The sequence below is a fragment of the Brienomyrus brachyistius genome, chromosome 5, assembly GCF_023856365.1.
Source record: "Brienomyrus brachyistius isolate T26 chromosome 5, BBRACH_0.4, whole genome shotgun sequence".
NCBI classification, from domain to species: domain Eukaryota; kingdom Metazoa; phylum Chordata; class Actinopteri; order Osteoglossiformes; family Mormyridae; genus Brienomyrus; species Brienomyrus brachyistius.
Window position 1 is genome coordinate 7,879,247 of NC_064537.1, and position 23,290 is coordinate 7,902,536.

Consider the following 23,290-nt stretch of genomic DNA (forward strand, 5'->3'; position numbering starts at 1 on the left):
CAGTGGAAGAGTGGCGAAGGGTCAGGAGCACAAGGAATTAACACCTGGTATAAATTATTCTACAACAAAAAGAAGATATTATTCTTAAAGGTTAATCAAAAACAGTCTTGTTTTTATTCACTGAAGACACAAATGAGACGACAATTTGTCCCCTTGGCTTACACAGCTTAAATATTTAACAAAGCAATAATAATGAGCAGATGAATTACCAGTGAAACGTACCATAGATCTCACTTGTGACCAAGGAGAGATAAGCACTTGTGATTGAACCCCCCCCCGTAAAAGTTAAGGCGACAAGTTGACACCCTGATCCTGCACGGTGCAGTGGGGGCTGCAGTCTGACAACTGAGAATAACAGTGGTTACTACAGGAAACACATGGCATCGATTAAAGCTTCCTTAGACATCTACGTTTTCCCAATTTGCGCACAAAATATTTTAAGGGGAACAAAAGTGCAATTTCAGAACAGTCATCATATATGCAGTACAGTGCAAAAGTTTCAGGCAGTCAAAAATGTTTAAAGTTATGTACATGGGTAGTAAGTATCTTTTCTCAGAAAAAAAACACCAACATTAGACCATACGCAAATTAACAACACAAAAAAAAAAAAAAACTAAGAATTTCTTCTCTGCTCCAGAAAGCTACTGAGAAACAGTTGGATGGCTAGATGAACGCCACTTCAGCTCCCAAACCTCTCCTCACGGGCACCTCAGCCATTCCATGTATTTGTTAATTTTCATCCCCCCACCTCAGATCATTAATTTTAGTAGTTGCTTAGCCAAACCTGGTACAGCTACCAGAGTCAAAAATACGTGGTATATAAAATAATGGTGTAATAATGGTAACTGGACGGTCGCTGCCAGTACTTTGAGAGGTTTTGAAATGACTAAGCTGACACACTTCGACAGACAAATTCATAGTTTTACTCCAACATAAAGATCATCTAAAAATCATTTCCTTTTACTGCCTAAGACGTTTACACAATTATGTATATTCCTCTTGACATACAGACACTCTCCCTGTGGCGTGTCTACTATTGTTTGGAAGAGGTAGAGCAGAAACAGGTCAAACCACACAGCCCTATAGAAGTGAGCGTGTCACTATACTGAACATACACAACACGCACGGCGGACTACAAACATCTCGAGTCATAAGACAGAGTCAGAAGAAAGAGACACTGGAAGTCCTTCTTTTAAGAGAATGTCACTGACGTGTCCGTCTGAGCAGGAGATTTCTGGGCCACCTCTCAGAGAGACGCCGGATGGAGCTCATCGACCTGCAGGGAGATGGGACCACACGTCCAGAACACACCGGAATCCTTCACCTGCGTTCTCCCTATTTCAGGACAAAACAAGCTAGCTACTCGGAACGTCTGAGTCAAGCCACCCTGAATGACGGTGGCTGACGGGACAGGGTGTACGAGCTCAGCGGACCGAAAATAGGCATCGATTTCAAAAGACCATCTTCCCTCCCCTTACAGGATGAAGGGGGCCTGGAGCTTATCCCAGGCTGCACAGGGTAGAATAAGTAAACCTTCTAACTGTTCCACCTTCTAACAGCTCTGTAATACTGTAATACTGAATTTACACTTCAAGGCAAAAGAGTGACTCTCACTGATCTATAGTCTCTGCAAGAAACTGATGAGAAACAAAGAAGAATACAAATGCTTTTAAATAAAACAGGAAACATCCTTCCACTCTTCAAAACGACTAGTAGCCCTTTGTCATTAACAAGTATATACAGACACAGACTCAAAATATACAGCAAGTGCAACAAATGGATTGACTCCAAAATGACACATCGAAGGAAATATTTTCTCATAGTGCAACATGCCAAACATTTAATTGCATTATTTTAACCTCGGTAGGATTGTATGTGTATTTAATCCTGCTTCCGTTCGTGTGTCTGCTTGAGTTTTTTTGTGCTCCTTCAACGTCCAGCATGACAGAGCGGAATATCAGGCCTTATTTTTTGCAAAGCCAGCTCCCGGGCAGCTTCCTGGTGTCGAGATCCAAGCGGAAACCCTGCCGATGGAGGGTGTGTAGCACGGCGAAGCTCAGACGCACCCTGCAAGCTTTTACATAAACCACACCGCGCCCTTTCATTTTTTTTTGCATAGAAAAATGGTGACTTGATTGTGGATCTCCAACCTGCCCCAGGGCTTGAGGCATGCCTTTTTCAGGCGGGTGGGGGCACTTCATTTGCTGGGGGGATTTCCGTGTACCCTGAAGCGGTACACGCACGTGTACTCGGGGTGACCCCAGTTAGTGAGAATGCGCAACTCAACCATGTGATACACCTTCTCCACAGGTTTCTGGAAAAGACACGGAGATTACAGATTAAAATCAGCTTCCTCGCACACCTCCAAGAAAGGGGGGGCAGACACACTGACACTCTGCACATTCTGGATTCGAGGTCCATGTGACACTGACCAGCAGCTTGAACGTCTGGATGGGCTCTCCGTCCTGATCGTACGTGAACTTTCCCAGGAGAGTGCCCTCCTCAGTCTCGCTTGTCATTCCCTGTTCGGGGGGGGGGGGGGGGGGGGGGGGGGGAAGACATTGCAAATGCAGAAGCAGCATTTTCAAAGCATCACCTGTGGGGGAGGGGGTGGGGGCGCTCATTCCAGTTACTCACGTAGACAGAGAAATCGCGGGGGGCGCTGTCAATGTGTCCGGTCGGGGACAGAACTTTGGGCAGGTGCTCCAGGGTGACATGGGTAATGTGGACGGGGTAAGACAGGGCGATGACCAGGAAGCCTTCACTCCCCTGGAAGGCCCAGCACTTCCCTGGATAGAGGTCCGGCTGCAGGAAAATGAGAGATGGGGGGGGGGCAGATGATTAATCTAACCCCTCTAAGCTGAGAAAGAGAAACGCAACAAAGCTGTGTATTCAACAGCCGTGGAGTTTATTGGTTAATTTTTATATTTTATATATACACATGGCTTTGTATCCAAGGCGATGTTGGAATCATCAGGAGAATCTGACCCATAGTCTGAGCCAAAGAAAGGCAGGTAGACAGACAGCCGGATGGACAGACAGACGGACAGAGACTGACGGACGGACGGGACAGATGCTTCAGCCGGACCTGGATGACGGTGCGCGGACTTTCCGAGTGGTACCACAGCGGCACGCCGAAGAGGCTGACGCAGGCCGTGCGGGTGTGGTAGGTTGCTGAGCAGCGGGTGTTCAGCACACTGGCACCTGCAGATAAAGACGAGCGCTGAGACCGGCGTCTGCCACATGGCTGGAAGGGGCCAAGCGCTTAAAAGCCCAAAACTCTGCTTAGTGCCTGAGAAACTAGCACCTTAAACGATGGAAAGAAAAGCCATTCAACCCTCTAATAACTCATTGTGATCATAATAATGTAGAATAAATTAATATCCTAAAGAAATAAGATTATGTTGCCTTAACAGGTATAAAATAATATACACAAAGATGTACAATTAAGCAAGTGTATCTTGGTAAGATAGCATCTCATTAAAGGCTATGTGTGAACAAGACAAATCATTCAATACAAATCCACTCACTTAACGGTTATTCCTCCCCTTAACCACGAGATTATTTTAGAACTATTTGTATCCAAGACACTTCTCAGATCCTGGTGGACAGAACTTGGAATCGCCACACTCAGGAAGACCCACAATGCACTGTGGCGGGTGCCGGGCTGGGAGGGGTACCTGAGGACTCCAGGGCGTAGTCGGCCATGCCGATGCTGTCCGCTCTGTACAGGCTCAGGGCTCTGTACACGATCTGCTGCACGTCCTGCTCGGGGTACGGAGGTGCATCACAGGTGAGTTTAACCTGCCCGGCGCCCCCACCTCCCTTAGTGAACCCCCCCCCCCCCCCCATCGGCATACCTGCACGGTGACAGCACCGACACCCTCCCCATGCAGCGTCTCCCCCACGCTCCTCCAGGCGTCCTGTTTCTTCTGCTCCCGGTCCTCTGCCAGCTTCTGCAGCAGCTTCCCCTCCAGGCTCTCCAGCGCCCCCTGCAGCTCAGGCCGGAGCACGACGGCTGCGCCGCCGTCAGACAGGTGCTTCAGTAGCCACTGGGTGAGCTCATCCTTCAGCTGGAAGAGAACAGCAACGCATCACTGCAGAGCCCACAAATCTTCAGATGGTGGTCAATAAACTGACAGTCATGTGACTTCTGTGCAATAACCCAGCCCTTAGTACCTTGGCACTGACTGCTTGTTGGGACTCCACTTTCCGTTTCAGCAAGTCGGTCGTCTCAAACAGAGAGCTGACGTCGGCCCTCAAGTCGCTAATGTGTTTGTCTATTCCGGCTGTTTCCTGGCCCAGACGACTGTGATGCTCATGTTGCACACTAGGGGGCGACAGACACCAGGTCCGTTAAGCGCCGCTTTCGAGAGAATTAAAGCAGGAACCGCCTCATGACCGTAAGGCGACGACATAACCACTGCAGAGGCGAGCTCACCTCTTCAGCGATGACTTCAGGCCACTCAGCTCGGTCGTCAGCACCTGGTGGAGAAACACCAACACCGACACACCCATTATATATCCGGCCTCGACTGCACAACCCCACAGCGACGCTGAGGCCACGCCCTCTTACCTCTAACTGCTGATGAAGCGTTTGTCTGTCCTGCGTTAACAATGAAATCTCCCTCTGGAAGAAACGGAGAGACTCTGTATAATAGGCCCTGGCAGCGTCAGTCCCCCGCGTCAGTCCCCCGCGTCAGTCCCCCACAGTGCTTGCACATCTTCCTCCTTTCTCACCCGCACATTCTCCCTCTGCTCTTCATCCTCCTGCCTCCTCTTCTCCTCCGCCTGCCTCGTCTGCTCCTTCTGCAGCAGCCAGCGCGTCTCTTGCTCCGCCAGCTGGGCGTGGATTTCGTTCCGGAGCGTCGACAGGTCAGGGGCCGCCGCTCCTTCCTGGAAGCGACGGGGAGACAAAGGAGCGGAAGAAAAGGAGGAAGGAAAACATGGAAAGAGGAGAAAGAGGACGGTGAAGGGAAAGGAGAGCGAGCAGCACCTCCACACCCATCCTTTGGGCAGATCTATATAAAGCGCTGGCAACACAGCCGACAGGCAAACACGGCAAAGTTAATTCCACTAATCCACCTGTCAGTCTAAATTAAGCAGCAAGTTTAACGGCTACACAACTTCTGACAGCTTTTATTTTAAAATGTGGTTGAGGCTGATACCAGAAAAGACATAGGAGAGGTGTTAGATTAAGGGGAAGAGAAAAAACAGAAGGTGTCAGATTAACGGGAAGAGAGCATGTATGCTGACGGAATGAGAGGGGGCTCGGCCAATGGCGCGGGACACTGCTAGGAAGGACGGAATGACAGGTGGCTCGGCCAATGGCGCCGGATACTGCTCGGAAGCACTGACCTGAAGGATGGCGGAGCTGGGCTTGTGGTGGGTGGGACCAGCTCTTCTTCCAGCACTGGAGGCGAGGAGGTCAGGGAGGTAGGGGTACCAGTACCACACGCCTGCATGCAGACAGGCCAGAGTTTTAGACAAGTTCTACAGACCACACATGGCAAATCATCAGCCCTGGTTTAGCACAACTGAGCACACTGCAGAGTGACTTAGCACAGTACATCGGTACTGTGCAAAATTCTGATTCAGGGAGACATGGACATAGAGGTGGATCAGCAAGGGCAACCAGGAAACTGGCATGATTTCTGTTTGACAGAATCCAGCTGACTTACTCCTGTAATCTGATGGTATAAGAATCACCTGTACTGAAGAACAGCGAGGGTACAAACAGCCGTTTCAGGACATGGTTTGGACGGTATTTCGATCTTTGTACTTAAGAGAGGCTTAAATTTGTGAGCAAAGTCACAATGTTCTGCCATTTGTGGCAACCGCCATAGGCAAGATGCCACATTGATTTACCCAGCGTGCACTTCTGCATTTGGCTGAGAAACTCACCAAATGCCAGGAAGAGGAAGAGAAAGAAAAGCAAGATGGCCTTCGTCACGGCTGCAGTCCGTCTGCAAGGAAATATCAGTCATTTCCCTAAACTGGACAGCGACGCAGAATGAAATACACAGACAACGAGGCGATGCCAGAGACAGGGAGACGGATAAACAGGGAGATGGATAAACAGAGAGATGAGTTTCACTAATCTTGCAGCGACACACCGACAGTGTAACGCACACTGGGGCACGCTGACACGCAAACGCGAGAGAGACACAGCCCATTACCTGCTGAGCAGGAACACGTCCAACAGCGAGCAGCCGGAGGTGAGGCTGTACCAGGCCGTCCCCAGCCACCAGAACAACATGGCAGCCGCTCGAGCTGTCAAGGACAGGGGGATTAATAACGACAGGCAGCACCACGCTGGCCCTGACCCGGCAGCCCTGCAGGACAGCACTCTGTACCAGAGAAACAAACCACCAAGCGTAACAGCAGGCTTTAACATGAACGGCTAACCACTGCCGGGTGAGTATGACCTCACACCTCCTATTGCAGCCATCTTTAAAAGCCTACAGCACTAAAACGTTTTGCGTGTGGCCAAACCGGGGACTCCACAAAGTTTGCACTTGTTCAGATACGTCGCTGAAAGCTGACTTAGTCTGTGGCGGATCTGTAGCAAGTCTGACTCAGTGGCAGGTTTGAGCGAGATCTGGCACTGGTATGCTGACTGGGTTTACCTTTCTGGTTTCGGGTGCAATACTTTGTAGAGCAAACGCCTTCTGTATGACTAACCGTAGGTGTTCAGCTTCCACATTCAGCTCTATTAACAAACCTCCGCCCCACGAAGGGTGGATGCAAAAGGCATGTTACCTGGAGAGTGCATGGCGTCGCTCAACGTGATCTCCGGTCTTGCGGAGGGCTGGGCAGAACCTGGGAGCAAAGAGGAGGCCGAAAATAAATCAAGCAAAACCAGATGCAGGGAAAAGCGCAGGAAGAAGATGTGAAGAATGCAAACATGCAGCACCCAGATGACAAGGAAGCAGAAATGTGGATACTCACCAAACCGCTGGCCATAAACTCCCTCCTCCGAGGAGGAGTATCCAGACGAGTGCTCTTGGACATCAAGACTGCTCGCTCCGGGGAGGGCAGAGGAGGCCGGCAGGGGGCCGGCGACGCTGGAGCTCCTCACAGAGGACGAGGAGGAGCTATTTTTCAGGGGTCCTGAAGACCATGCATGGAATTTAGAGACACAAAATGAAAACGCGATGCTTTATTTGCCATCTGTACAAGTGTGAGTACATGAGGATTCTTTCATTTTTGCACTGATGTGGCGGTGAAGAAAGGGACAGCTCAGCCGGCAGAACATATTTTAAGAGAGGAAATCTTGTGGATAAACAAGGTAAAAAAAATACATCGGTTGCCTGGCGGTACTTTTTGCAGTTTCAAGCCCGACTCGTTAATTAAACATAAAGAAACGCTGAATTCATACAGATAAACTTTTGTGTATCACAATCAACTCGTGGCTGTATGTAAACAACCATGTCGTACGAAAACGTTGGCGTCTGGACAGATTTTCACACCCGTGAAAGCCTGGTGCTTACTGCACATACGCCATATAATCGCGGTGTAGTATCGTGCTGCCCTAATCCCATCATGCACTGCTTTATATGGAAATACACACAGGGTTAGGTATGGGCTTATGTTCCACTGTTCAACAGCATTCGGCGGCTGATTGGTAGATGGAGACGGGGGACACTGGGTTCCCAGATCCAACCGCGGGTACGACTCACCCCAGTACCCTGCTACCTCCTCGCTGAACTGGCCCACAGACTCAGCGGAGGTGACCGTGGACGCATAGCGCGATGATGGCGCCTTGCGCCCCCCCGTCTTCTTCTTGAAAACCCTGCCAGAGAGGTGGGGGTGTTAGGCGGACACGGGGAGAGTAGGAGGGCAGCTCAGATGGGGATGGGCGTTGCAAGCATGCATGCTTTACAGATTTCTCCACATACAGGCTCAGTGGCAAGCAAACAGCTCCCCGCAATATATCCACAGGGGGGCGCTCCGTACCTGATGGGACTCTCCCTGTAGGAGATCTGGCCTGTGGAGCCGGTGGAGCTAGTACTGGCGGCATCATCATCAGCCTGGTAGTAGCCGGTGGTCACGAGTCTCGAGCTGCGCCGTGACATTGCTGGGGGTGGGGGGGGGGGGGGGTACAATTAACTGGGAGGACCCACAGCACCAGTGAGGTGTGGTTAGGGCCACTCCTACCACTCCCACTGAGCCACGAGTGGGCAGGCCTCTCCATGCTCTCTTCTTTTCTCCCTACTAGCCTGCGAGGCAGCCATGTAACCGCTAATCCATAATCACTGATCATTTCCGGCACGTCCTGCCATTTTCCAAAGCCCCCCAGGCCTCAGTGTTTGCTTGCGGCTCCCTACATGTTGGCAGTGAACTCTGGACCCAACCACGCACCAGCAGGCGATGCGGCACCAGACACCCGGCTGAAGATCCGTCAGCAGCAGCCTGTTAGAATCAAAGAGCGGCCGGATCCCCAACTTCTGCTCAACCAACCTGGTAACAGATCCAAAGCTATTTATGAGATATAAAAATATGACTGCAGTGTCCAGAAGGGTCACGGCGTCAGACATACTGCTGACCGCTGCTCCTCGCTCTGCACGCATCCCAAAAGCAAACCCCAGGTAAGCCACACGCAGCCATGCTGGGCAAATCTGCGGCTAAGCTGACGTGGACGTTTTCCGAAGCTTTGATGGACACGGGCCACTGGGACACAGCTGAAGGGGGAGGGGGTGAAAAGGCCCAGAGAAAGCAGACCCCCCCTACCCCTTAACATTAAAAAAACGAGGTGCTCAGGCTTGTTAACATATGGGTCATTGCGTTGTAATTCAACATCACCATTTTTGATTTTGATGAGTTACACATACTTTCCAGACCTCAGAATTATAATTTTTTTCAACTAGTAATGATTTCCCCCTATACACCGAGGGCATTCTTACGAGTTGTAAAATTTTGTTATTACTAACGCTTCACAGCTCAGTTATAGCCCTTTGGTAGCAAGGATTTGTTGTGTTATTTGGACTTTTAAAATTTCCAGCACAACTCTACACGACCCGCTGACCCCTCCTCCACGCATGACCTGCCCGCCCTCCTTGCTTAACCACAAACAGGCACACACTTGTGACCCCCGCCCTGCCTGCCGTGATCTAGCCGTCGCACTGTAATACAGAGAGATGCCGTGAGCCTCCTGGGGAGGGGGAGTGATGCTGCATGCTCACATAGTGTGACTTGGTGGCAAGTTCCACATATTCGATTAGATGGGGAAACCACAATACAGCGACACAGAAAGAGAAGGGGAACTGAAAACACTGACAGAGTGAGAGAAAGAGGCCACTATTAAGAGAGAGTAGGGTTAGGGTGGGGTGGCCCGGCACACAGGGCTACAGATAACATGAGGCACGGAATGAGGCAGGCTAACAAATGAACGACAAAACTCAACTAAACGAGATGACGTTCACACATATTATTATGGTTGCTTAGCAACACTATCAATTATTATTATTATTATTATTATGGTCGCTTAGCAACACGACCAAATGTGCCATGCGCAGCTTACACTTTAAGTCATCTGTAAGGTTGCAGGATGTATACGTTTCTATAAAAAAAAAAGGGGGGGGGGGTAGGAGGGCTTCCATATCTGCGACGCTGCCCCCACCCCCGACCCGGATCAATGTTTAACACGCTAGAAAAGCACGCGTGGGGACTGACATCGATCCGGGGCCCAGCGAGAGGCACAGGGCGACCGGCGAGGCCTGAGACACAAGGCGCATGCGCAGACGCACGTGGCCTGGCGCCAGCTTGATGCCAGCCCGCGGCTTGAGCTGCGGGAACGCGCCCTTCTATAGATACCCTGCAAGCGGAGTAACGTTACAGCCGGCAAAGAGGGCAGAGCCGGACCCTGTCAGAAACAAAGTTTCACTATACACAAAGTTTCACTAAATTAGCTTACACAGGTAGGACACTGACACAAACAAAGAATGCGGACACAAAGAACCGTGCAAGGATGAGCGCTCTCCTAAACACCCTGTTCAACAATCCAAGCCCGAATGCGCAGCAAATAGATCCGCAGGCAACGTAACAATTAAAACTCCGTAAAGATAAATTCGCTGTCAGGAGCGTCAGAAAACACCAATATGAACAGCAGATTAGTAAATGGGTTTATGGCCAATTGGATAAAATGACGTTTTCATATCTTTACTGCACACAGAAGCGCCAGCAATTAAAGCCGACAGGGCAATTACACCGGCTTGTGCCAAACCGAGCAAACCACGTGCCACGCCTGCCTTACATGCAAAATTCAAAATTTCTAAAAACGTAGCGGTGTTTCTATACTTACCAACACAGCTAGTTGGCTACCAAAAGTACTGCCGACGCGAAGCATCGCAACAAAAGGGCAGCTACCTTTACTTCGCATCAGACCAGCACGCATACGATTGGGGCACGTTATTATTTGGTCATATTTAAAAAGTAGACCCTATAATGAATATCTTATTTAACGGCGAGCTTGCTGAGCGTCTTATCTTACCCAGTTAGCCACGGGAGCAGCCTTCGGTGCGTTTAAGATGCGCTGCGAGATGTCAGCGTTATTCTCTCCGGATAACACGGATAGCTACGCTCTTCAATAGCCCCACCGTCACGCTGAGACTGGGCCGTTCAACCTCAATTTCTACTGATCAAACAAACCAGTTTGAAGTAAACCCGGATATCTGGTGGGGCAACAGCGCACAGTGACAGCGACAGGAAGACAGTTACACCAGAAAACGAAACACCCCCTTTATTCTATTTTTGTCGGAATGTAGACGGCCTCTCGGGCGCCCTCTTGTGGCGGGGATCTCCTATCGCCCTCCTGTCCTCCTCCAGTTTCGTGTCTCCTGCCCTCTCGCTCTACAATTAGTGCGTTATTTTGAGTTTGATATGGGCATTATTATTTATTTATATTACGCAGCATTCCATATGTGTCTAAATATAGAAAAAGATTTTATTTTACCTATTGGTGAAAAGGACACGCATAGTATTTGGTCTGCATAGCGTTTGTTCTTCTGAAATATCTTCATTTATTTAACTTGAAGTGAATTTAGGCCTAATATATATATATATATATATATATATATATATATATATATATATATATATATATATATACACACACACACACACACACACACACACACAAAATAATATTATAGTATACAACATGGTGTTAACACAAGCCTTGGAAGACCGGAGGGGAAATAGATAAATAAATAAATATTTATATTTATACAAGTGCTTGGAAAAACGTTTTTCCTGCTTATTCTGGTCATGGTCAGAGGTGGAAATTTCAGATCCAGAAAGTAAAAATCCAGACCTCAATTTAGTTTCAATCAACCAGTTCAGCAAAATCAGTCACAGTCCCAGAACGCTCAACTTATTGGTTGGAACAAAATCACGATCTGGATTTTTACTTTCTGGCTGTGAAATTTCCACCTCTGGTCAGGGTAGCAGGGTGGCCTGGACCCTATCCCAGGTGGCTATAAGATATGTTGACCTTGACCTTGGACCCCCCAGAAGTTTTTTTTCTCCTTACTTGGGAGTTTTTGGTTCCTCTCCTCCGTTGTCTTCTGACTTACTTTCTTTAATTTGTTTCCTTCCTTTTTCCTGTTCTGTGTTACTTTCTCTAATGATGTTGTAATGTATCACTGCACATCTATGTGAAGCACTTTGGGACGACTCTGCTGTGAAAGGCGCTATATATAAAAATAAATTGAATTGAATTAAATTGAATTGTCCTTAGGGTTATTCCAGTCAGCAGAGGGCACAAGGTACTCACTGAAAGAGATGCCAGTCCCTCACAGGGCACGACACACACATGCACACTCATACACCATGGAAAATTTACAGACATCAGGACTGGTGCCAATGGCCAGAAGGTGACTGGTTCGAATCCCAAGGCTGGCAGATTGATGCTGCTTTTGGGTCCCTGAGCAAGGCTTTTAACCCCCAGCTCCAGGACACTGTACACTGGCTGACCCTGTGCTGAGACCCCCAAGCTTGGCCTCACATGTCTGTGTGTAAAGATGGGGTAGGTGAAACGTAAATTTCCCCACGGGGATCAGAACAGTATCGCTATTCTATTCCATTGAAGGCTGCTGATGTTTCCTCCGTAAGCATAAAGATCACAGATTTCTTCTAGTCTAGTTTATTCTTGTGATCTACGTGCAGTTTGAGTAAGTATGGTCTATTTACGTGTGCACATCTTAGTTGCTTAATAAATAACGTATATCTAAGATGCTCTGCGGATTTCTCGGCCGGAATTATACGACTTCTGACGACAGTTTTCCGGAGTATCGCATTGCATTTCTTTTGCAGTAGCGCATGGCGGCGCTGTTGGACTTTGCTTGCCTTTGGATGTTCCCAGTAATTACTTCATTTTTGTTGTGTCGTGTTAATACCTTTTCTGTGTCCTACTACCCTCTAATCTAGTTGTAGAATCTATATACGTTTTAGAATTGTATATTTTAGAAATTCAATTTCAGAAAATATTACATAACTGTAGTACTGGATGTAACTGATGACATAAAACATATGACTATGATTGGATTGAAATGTTAAAGCCGTGAAAAAGCGAGAAATAATTACAGTGGTGATAACCGGTCATGATATCTCATTCTATCATATTAAATATGATTTCTGGATTCACGATTTTGTCACATGCATGGAATGAAAAATGCTGTGTTTTCGTATTAATATCTATAAGGGAGTAAGAAAATTAAAAGTTGAATTGGCTTTTACAATAAAATACGGCGAAGTTTACTACAATAAATAAAATTGTGATTGATGTGACTAGGGGATTTCAGAAACTTATCTGTTTCAAAATGTGAAATGAGAAGTAAAATTTGATACTATCTGGAAAAATCTGTTAGAAGGAAATGAAAATTATATTACATAATACTGGATTCACAATTACACGACTTCACGTGGAAAGGAAAAGTTTTGCTGCGGGGACTGTTATGTTTCGTGATATCCATGTAAACCCTCAAGGATAAACATTTGATAACCATCCAGGAAAACTCAGATATCAGCCGTTTTATTTTTTCTATTTCAGTGGGATGCAAAGATGGTAGATTTACTTAAGTCCGTGCAATAATACGGGAAAACGCAGGGGCATGTAATTTTATAGCTTCAGCTAGAAATAACGACCGTTATCCGAGACGAAAGAGCGGCGTACGTGGCTGTGCGAAAGCGCCTGTCCGACTTGATGAACGAGAGCAAGAAACTTCAAAGACGAACTTTTCACAATGGCTTCATACCAAATCGTGAAATCCCAAGGAAGTTGGAAACCTGAATTCTGGGAAAGCGATATTTTTTCAATGACAAGAGCACAATACAGGCCATGTAGCGTTCATCTGGGGCACGAACGTAACCGGCTCATTAGCGCCCCCCGACTACGGCACGAAAATGTGTCCGGCACGCGCTCGCTTCCACTCTTGCCTTGTACGGTGACCTCAGCTGACAATTTAATTGATAAGGGCTTAGATATTTAGTAATTAATATCTTTATATAACTGGCTAGTAGGAGTTCTCCTGGAACTTGAATCTGGCCCCAATTTTACCTTCCTAACCAAGCAAGCTGGCTTGATGTTATTAATAATAAAATAAAAACATGGCCCAGGTCGAGAGACCGCCATCTGTAATGTCCCCCACAGCCGACTGTGTACTCCACCCCCGCTGGTTCTGGATTGTCACCATTCCATAACAGACTTGTGGGCATGTCCCCGATGCAGGGGATGAGGGACACCAGCCATCCTCATAAATTCCAAGAGACTCCAAAAAGGATCATGCTACGGTGGCTGTGAAGATGACACAAAAACGAGGGAAATGAAACCGTCCTTCAAAGAGGCAAAGGGCAGTTTTCACCACAAATATATCGGGCCTGGTTCAGAAAAGTAAAAAAGTCATCAAATAAATAAAGAAACAAGACGATGATACACAACGTCAGTGTTTCCTGGACTGACGATTTCGGCAGTTGTGTAATAAAACCATTGAGCCACTAGTCAGCCGTGGGTAAGGTTACTCACTCAGGGATGTGGGTCCCGTCTCTTCATGAATCCGTTCTGTGTCTCATCCTGGGCCACGCTGGGGCCATGGGTGCCTTTAGGGGTCAATCATCAACACCTCTGAGCAAAAAGCGACACGCGCGCGATAGAATATCACCCGGTGGCTAATTTCGCCTTGGTTTATGATTCAGCATCTTGGCTCTGGGTGTGTGTGTGTGTGTGTTGGGGGGGGGGGGTTCCATTTCACCAGGCCATGATATCAGTTAATGGTGAACTGAGACCTTCCAACACCATTTCTTGGTTTATATTAAAACTGTTCTGTGAAAAACATCATAATTTTCCTCCAAAAACCTAGTTAAAGATGACAGGCCATGAACGAGTGCTGTTTGATAAACTTTCTTATAAGGGCCTGACTTCCCGTTTCAGGTCCCTAGGATAAACTATACTTGGGAGGCCCTCCCTTCCAAGAAAGCTGATGATTATTTCACTTCCTCCACAATGCAGATAATTCTGGGGCCCTTGGCTATTGTCTGTCCTGCTTATAGCTGGATCTGGCTATGAATATATTTGCTTTTTCATGACTTTGTCGGGGCCCCCTTGTGCCAGTCGGGCCCCTGATTCTTATAGGGCGTTTCCCTCATTGACTGAAGTTTAAGCTTACTTTAACTTCAGTTTAACTTCAGTTCAAGCTGGGCCATTGGGCTGCTGCACACATAGATCTTTCATCATCCAGGAATGAATCATTTATGTACATCGTTAGTGTCTGACAGGAGAGTAATGAGCTGGAAAAGTTCGGTTGCTATTTGAAGAGAAGAAAATGAGTCCCCTTCACCTCACCTCATCAGTAAAATGGAGAGTCTTTCAAAAACTCATCCTTATCTCAGCAGATTCTTATCTTCAGGATAGTCATTGCTTTCCAAAGCTCACAGAGCTTCTGATCTGCAGGCCAAACACTCACCTGTCTGTCTCAGTAGCTAATCCTGAAGGATGCCTTCAGACAGCGGCTGCTTCCTCCCACAAGTGCCCAGACCTTGTACGTCTGAAGCAGTGGGGTGGGAGATGGCCTGGAATGTTCCGGAAGCGAGGGAGAGACCACTGTTTCATTACTAGCCAGCAAAAGGTCTCCTTCAATCACCTCATGCAGGATTCCAGAAGATCTCTGTATCAAATGGCAGGACTGAAAGACTGACCTTCTTGTGCTGTTCTTGAAGGGGAACCTTTTTGCTATGTGAGTTATTTTTGTAATGCTAGGGAAGGGCTGAGGGCTTGCTGGTGGGAAAACACGCCTGGCGGGGAGTTAGGCGGCAGCACGTTGTTCTGGGCCCATGAGATGGAGGAAGCAAGGAAGAGTGACACAGAGAGGCGTCTGCGTGCATGGGAGGAGCGGGGAGGATGTAGACACAACAGGGGCAGCTGGTGGGGGCATTGTGAGGGCACAGACGGCCAGGAGAAGACCAAGCCTGATGCCCATGACAGAAATGCACCCAAAACATTATATATTTTTAATTGTAACAGACACTTTGGCAGCATATGAAGCAGTAGCAGACTGTCCCAGGAGTGTTTGTTGGTTAAGTGCCTTGATCTGAGTCCTAAAGATAAAATATTTTGTCATTGGGATTCGAACCAGTGACCATCCGATCATAGGCACACTATCCCACAAGGCAAGGGGCATGAACCCATCACAGCACTGACCCAAAGCTTGATGCTTCACACCCAGACCCCATCCCCAAATTCTTTGACCATACAGACGTTAAAACACCCTCCATTCCAACCCTTTAGAGAAATGTCCAGCTGTGGCAGTCTGGCTGGACCCCAGCCTCCCTCCCAGCAGTGCTATCTGGGAATGGGTGTGTCCCCTTCTTACTTGGAGCTACACAAAATAGACTATTGTTAGTCTCTAAAGACAGAGAGAGAGGGTGGGGGGGGGGAATTCTCTCTGGAACAATGCAGCCCCCCCCCCACCCCGCACCAATACGTACACAGACACATACAGACACGCAGAACAATGACGTATTTCAGTGCGGGGACGCTAGAGAATAGTGGAAAAGGCTGGTAATGGACAGAGGGAGAACGACGGAGGTTGTGAGATTGAGGAGGGGGGCATCGGAGGTGGGGGGGGCCTGCAGCTGTTAGATTTTACACAGGGCTTTGAGAAGCTGCCCCTCCCGTTTCCTCCAATCTGTCCTGATGAGGGTCATACACCCACATGGGCAGCATCCTCGCTGCTTCTGCCTCAAGCACTGCTCTCCTCCCGACGTCACACCCGCGTGAAATGGGGGGGGGGATCTCTGGGGAGGGAGGTGTTTGATGTGGTCATTGAGACAGCTGAGATTTGGCAGGGGAATCCTGTTACGGAGCCTCCTTTCATCACGCTGTGTAAACAGCAATCATGGAACAGGGGCTCCGCACTGCTACCCTTTTGTATTCAACTTCAAAACAGAGGGGGTTTCTCGGGATTCTGCAGGAATATTTACCAACTCGACACAATCAAAGTCATTCTTAATTCCATTAGATGAATCAGAAGTTTCCTGCTCCTTCTCCTAAGCCACACAAAGATATCTGTGTTCCTTTTCATCCACCGCTGTCACTGTCAGAAATTATCCTCTATGTAGACGGATGTACACTTCAGTAACACATTTACCACTCAAGAGAGATTTATTACAGTAATGGCTGGAGAATCTTACATTCTCAGAAAAAAGGGTAAAAGTCTGTACCTTTTCTTGTCACTGATGCTGTACCCTTGTATTTGTACCTTTTAAGGTACAAACTCTGGGGAACATACCAAAGGTACAAACAGCATTGCCGGTGCAGAAATGTTCCTCAGAGTCCATTTCTATACTTTAAAAGGTAAAATTACCTACAGCTAAGGGTACTATTAGCAGACCCTTGAGGGTACAGCCCCAGTGACAAGCAAAGGTACAAATTTTTACCTTTTTTTCTGAGAGTGTATACATATTGCAGTAACGGGTCTTCTCTGTGAGGTGCTATTGATTTATATTTCAAATTTGCTCTTCAAATGTCACATTTCTTACGTGGGAGCTAACGTTCTTCTCAATCAGGCAACAGGATTCAGAAAAGACCAGCTAGTAGAAGAGGCGTTTCCTTCCATGTGGTTTGTGTTTGTTTGGGGGTGACAAGCCACACCGAGAAGCCGACAACCGAACACTGGGACCCTAATGCACATCTCAGGTCTGATGTATAGCTCCTCTGAAGAATGGGTATTGCGTGATCTTCTTTACCAAAAAGAATGTAATGGCAGATAATGGCTCAGCCAGTGGCACAGAGACCTCACAGCTTCAGGGCTTGGGTTTTCATTCCAAGACGTTTGCAAGTTCTCTCTCTCTCTCTTTGTGGCTTTACTCAGGGTTCACTTGCGTTTTTCTCCGGCAGCCAAAAATGTGCCAGGTGAACGGACACCTCCGGGCTTGTCTGTCGTCTTTGAATGCGTGCTGTGTGTGGACTGCCATTCCATCCAGAGTGTCCTCTGCCCACACCTCTGTGCTTCTTGTGATAGATGCAGACGCTCATAACTTGAACTTCACCCGTAATTTCGTACGAAACTACACCGCCGCAAAGGACAAGTCATTTTGTTAGTGTTTGGGGCGAACGATCGCGCTGTCCGTAAATCCGGGACGAATCACATTTTATTTATGCTTTATTTATATGACCCACGACATGTTGAAATTAATAATTAAATCTGGCCAACAGATCGATCTTTCATTTTACACAGAATACAAAACAATGTAACGTTATTCCACTAATACGTGCTGAGTTTCACCGCCAGCACCAGTGATATTAGTAGTATGTTGGTTATCCATAAATGTATTAATTAATGCATTTAATGTAACTGAGTTATAACAATATTTCCATCTGCTCAATTTTCCACTACTTTCCACTTTCCGCATCTCTTCTGTTTAATTTCTATAAGTTAAGCCGGGGGGACGGCATGGTGGTGCAGTGGTTAGCACTGTTGCCTCACACCTCTGGGACCCGGGTTTGAGTCTCCGCCTGGGTCACATGTGTGTGGAGTTTGCATGTTCTCCCCATGTCGTTGTGGGGTTTCCTCCGGGTCTCCGGTTTCCCCCCACAGTCCAAAAGCATGCTGAGGCTAATTGGAGTTGCTAAATTGCCCGTAGGTGTGCATGTGTGAGTGCCTGGTGTGTGAGTGTGCCCTGCGATGGGCTGGCCCCCCGTCCTGGGTTGTTCCCTGCCTCATGCCCATTGCTTCCGGGATAGGCTCCGGAGCCCCCGCAACCCAGTAGGATAAGCGGTTTGGAAAACGGATGGATGGATGGAAGTTAAGCCGGTGCTTACGGTTCGAACCAATCAGCAAAAAATATCACTAAAGGCCCCACCCACTAGTTCTCGGTCTGGAGTAGGCACTTAAAAAAGGTTCCCTAACTTCCCAAATGCACCTACAATCGGGCAGAGTTCCTGTGGTGGGAATGCGACATAAGATCCTATTAACGGTATCAGTGGCTACAGGAGATGGGCAGTTGGATACCAGAGTGACAGATACAACAGTGTTTAACAAATGATAGCATGGCTGTATAGCAACAAGGTAATAATGCGTGGATTTTGGGAAAACACCTCTTTTGATTTTCTGATATGTGTCAGCTTTCATGCTTCTGGTATTTGGAATATGACGGGTGAGTGCGGCTTATGATGGATTCTCCTTAATGCTTCATTCTTAGGAGATGCTTTCATCCAAAGCAGCTTCAATCGTTGTTAGTTGTTCTGTTTTAGCCCGTCAGAAAGCTGGATATTTGACTGGGGCAAATTAAGAAGGTACAACAGAAATTCCCTTTCTGCCATTTGCTGCTGCAAGCCCAGCTCCTTAAACACCAGGCCTTTGTTGTGATTTTCACATCTACAAATCTGGCGGAGAGACAACATTCCTTTTATCGAGTGATGCTCATACTGCCGCTGTATCGATTGTACAGTAGAAGGAGGCCCAAGGATTGAGGCTCATATCCTGAAAAGTGAACTGGGTATTACTAAATGCTTATAAATAAAATGTTTCGGTAAATATTCAGCTGAATTGATGTTGACATAAATCACTCTGGATCACAAAACAGGAAACAGACATAGATTAAAAACTATAAATGGTATGATTGCGTGTTTGATCTGGATGACCTCTCTGTTCGACCTGTAAGCAGCAATAATATACAAAAACACCGGAAAGTCAGACAACACAATCTTTCCAGTAGAGACGGTGGAATGGCACTCCGGGTCGTCGTCGTGGTGACGGTAACCCTGAATCCCCCCCAGCCTTCTGGAATGTTACATCAAAGCTATTTTGGTCTCATTTTTAACAATATCTTGAAATTTCCGTGGTATTTCCTGGTTGTTCCATTTCAAATCGGCATGATGATTGTAACACAAACAACAGTCCAGGCAGGAGTCATCTGAGAGCCAAAGGAGGCTAGTTGACCTTTGTGGGCCAAATTGGCCTTGGCTGTGTGTGTGTGTGTGTGTGAGCGCTGGCGGGCCCATTGTGTTCAGGAACGTTATCATTGTATTGCAGTTTCCTTTACCAGCTGGGAGTGGGGGGTAAAAAAAGAGGCGGGGTGGGGGGTGGGGGGCAGTGGGGGTGTATGAGAATGGTGCACACAGGCGTAAAGTGACAGAGAGACAGGAATTGTACAATACATGCTCCTGGACGAACAGATATAATATTATAGTGACTCAAAATTCCAGCCTGGCATTGTCATCTAGAAAATCCCAGACTCTCACCACTCATCATAGATATGCACATTATAGATAAACTAAACACACACAGTGCTATATACTGTCATCACTTATATAGATAAATAAATTACAGATTTAAAAACACATAACACAATAAACACACACGCATGCAGCATAATAGACTGTCACGCTTCATTATATATATTTACATTAGACACACACTCAAATACAATAATAAATGCACTCACCATTCATCATAAATATAGAAATGATTGATACACTAAACACACATATATACAATATTATATATTGTCACCACTCTTCGTGGATATGCAGTACCAGCCAAAAGTTTGGACGTGTAAAGCCACCTGCAGAGGAGAGTAAGAGTGTCACGCCACATGACCTGGTCACCTGACCTGGTCACCTGACCTAAACCCAGTGGACATGGTTTTGGAGGAGTTTGACCAAGAGTGAAGGAAAAGCGGCCAATGAGAGCTCAGCATATATGCGGGACCTCCTTCAGGACAGCTGGGAAAGCTTCCCAGGAGGCCACCTCATGGAACTGGCAGAGAGGAGACAGGAGGGTCAGCCAGTCCCTGGAGCGATTGGGGTTAAGGGCCTCGCTCAAGGGTCCGAACGGAGGGATCAGTCTGCTGCCCACGGGAATTGAACCAGCAACCTTCCTAGTCCCACCCCACCCCAAACAAACTATTATTATTTTTTTGGTCAGTGCATAACCCATATGTGTTATTTTATAGTTTTGACGTCTTTATAATTATTATTTAATAGAGAGAATAGTACAAATAAACCTTTCCATGGGTGTGCATCCAAACTTTTGACGGGTACTGTACACATTATCAACATGCTACAGCACACACATGAACAATAGCATAGACAGATATCAATAATATGACACAAGCACAGACCGACATTCTGCTCCAAGGTGACACAAGGCATCATGGGTGAATACACGTTTTGTGACATCACAAACGGCTGATCTCACTGCCAAGGAATGTGATTGAAAACAGTGAGAGTGAGAGGGTGGAGGGGCCCTGTGGGGGCCTGGGGCTGTTTTTGACTGCTACAGGAAAAAGTGAATTGGCAGAGGAGACGGACGAGTGGAACAGACGCACATTGTTGCAACCGATGCATAAAGCACCCGGTGACTCAGGCATAGATGCAGACGCCCCAGACGTGGATGCAGACGCCTGATTTGCAGACGTCCCAGACAAAGACGTGTCAGACGCAAACGCAACAGCATCGGCGTCACTCCCAGGCCCAGGTGATTTCTCGTAGAGTGCCCCCCCTCCCCCCCGCTCCACTTTCTAGATGACACAGGGGTGGTGGTTGGGGGGGGGGGGGCGGGGGGGCGGCAAGAGGGGTCAGAAGAATCCTGTCATGTACCTCAAACTTTCAAAAAACAGCATTTTAAATGGTTCAATGTTTTTGTAACATCCAGCTCACAGGGACTAGAATGTACATGCGACCTTAACCACTACACCACCTACTGTTCAGGTGCGGTAATGCAACCACAGCAAATATTAACAGTTTAGTCCCAGCAGACAGTCCTGATCACTCCTGCTCCATTCATTAGGGTTTAACGGAGGATTAGCTTCTGTCCAGCTAAAGAATAACTCAGTGTCTCTCCCCTTATCTCTGGAGTCACTTTGCTTTGGCCTAGCGATGTCCCCAGGCCATGCAGCCTACTTGCACCTGAATCAGAATGGGGGTGGTTGGGGTGGGAGTGATGTCAGTCGGTGACTCAGTGACTCTCTGTGAGAGCACTTAGTTGGTCGTCCTCTTGGTAAGTTTGTCTCTCGTACACATTAACTCAGCTCTGTCAGATAGGGGAATTCCTTACCTGTGAGGTCACTGAGAAAGCCGGTAAACACCCCCCCCTCCCTCCAGCTGAGTGCAAGGTGAGTGTGTGTGTTTGGGGGGGGTGCGGAAGGAAAAGCTCTAGACTACCCGTCTGAAAGACGTGTTTCCCTCACCTGCTTGCCTGAAGGTAAGAAGCCGTCTGAGCTCTCTGATTGGCTGAAGGTGTCAAATTTGGCTTAGGGAACCGGATGCTGCACGGCCACCTGATCTACCTTCCGCAGGGCGGGGATGAGGACAGGATCCAGCGATGCGGTGTGTCCTTCCACAACCTCGAGAGACTCCCCACAACACGGCTGTTCTGCAGGCAAGACGGGGCCTGTTTTCTCTCAAGAAAATATGCTGACTACCGCCCCCCCCCCCACCCCCTCATAAGTGTGATATCAATATCGTTAGTACATTCAGCCATTTTCCATACCTGCTTCATATCTAAAGAAGCCCCATGAAGATACCATGGACCATTTAAAGGCGCCAAACTGCCTGTGGGAGGAAGCTGTAGCAGCATGGGAAGACCAAGCAGATTCCACGCTGAACCAGAGACAGGACCCCCCCCAACCTGGGATATATGAGGTTGCAGTGCTGCCCCCAAGCCAAAAGTCTCGTATTTTGTTTGGTTCCTTATGGTTAAAGTTAGGGCTGGGTAGGGTTAAGGTCGTCATGTTGGGATTAGAGTTTTCCCCATAGAAATGAATGGAGAGTCCCCACAAAGATTTAATTACAAGCCTGTGTGTGTGTGTGTGTGTGTGTGTGTGGTGCTGCATTCAGGGTGTGTGTCTCGATTATAAGATATTTCCAATTGTCTGAAAATAGGCTAATTAGGGCTTGGAAACCCCTGGTGTGCGTAACTGTGGAAAAAATTCTCCATTCGTGATGGAGACCAGAAACAGGTGACATCGGGGTGGAAGGATGTAATTGGGATTTTGTCCGGGGGTTTAGCTTCGGAATAAGAGAAAAACACAGGGAAACAAAACAGAGCTCAGGCAATAGGGTCAGGGAGTGCGGTCTGTGTGTGTGGTCAGGGAGTGCGGTCTGTGCGTGTGGTCAGGGAGTGCGGTCTGTGTGTGTGGTCAGGGAGTGCGGTCTGTGCGTGTGGTCAGGGAGTGCAGTCAGAGAGTGTGGTCAGGGAGTGCGGTCTGTGCGTGTGGTCAGGGAGTGCGGTCTGTGCGTGTGGTCAGGGAGTGCGGTCTGTGTGTGTGGTCAGGGAGTGCGGTCTGTGCGTGTGGTCAGGGAGTGCAGTCAGAGAGTGTGGTCAGGGAGTGTGGTCTGTGCGTGTGGTCAGGGAGTGCAGTCAGAGAGTGTGGTCAGGGAGTGTGGTCTGTGCGTATGGTCAGGGAGTGCGGTCTGTGCGTGTGGTCAGGGAGTGCAGTCTGTGTGAGTGGTTAGGGAGTGCAGTCAGAGAGTGTGGTCAGGGAGTGCGGTCTGTGCGTGTGGTCAGGGAGTGCGGTCTGTGTGTGTGGTCAGGGAGTGCAGTCAGAGAGTGTGGTCAGGGAATGCGGTCTGTGTGTGTAGTCAAGGAATGTGGTCTGTGTGTGTGGTCAGGGAATGCGATCTGTGTGTGTGGTCAGGGAGTGCAGTCAGAGAGTGTGGTCAGGGAATGCGGTCTGTGTGTGTGGTCAGGGAGTGCGGTCTGTGTGTGTGGTCAGGGAATGCGGTCTGTGCGTGTGGTCAGGGAGTGCGGTCTGTGCGTGTGGTCAGGGAGTGCGGTCTGTGTATATGGTC

At 48.0% G+C, this 23,290-nt stretch overlaps 1 protein-coding gene across 1 annotated transcript; it reads right to left on the bottom strand.

Annotated features, from left to right (window-relative positions):
• Positions 1–91: 91 nt before the first annotated feature.
• sun2 (Sad1 and UNC84 domain containing 2) lies at positions 92–10,740 on the bottom strand. The gene is made up of 18 exons (XM_049014505.1): positions 10,493–10,740; positions 7,960–8,080; positions 7,683–7,795; positions 6,952–7,113; positions 6,763–6,822; positions 6,180–6,273; positions 5,905–5,966; positions 5,359–5,459; positions 4,741–4,896; positions 4,577–4,630; positions 4,442–4,485; positions 4,180–4,330; positions 3,861–4,073; positions 3,681–3,765; positions 3,089–3,204; positions 2,638–2,805; positions 2,433–2,522; positions 92–2,314 (listed from the first exon to the last, which is right to left on the bottom strand). The coding sequence occupies exons 2-18, from the start codon at positions 8,076–8,078 to the stop codon at positions 2,198–2,200; spliced, it is 1,905 nt and encodes a 634-aa protein (XP_048870462.1). The 5' UTR covers positions 8,079–8,080; positions 10,493–10,740; the 3' UTR covers positions 92–2,197.
• Between the last annotated feature and the right edge of the window lie 12,550 nt (positions 10,741–23,290).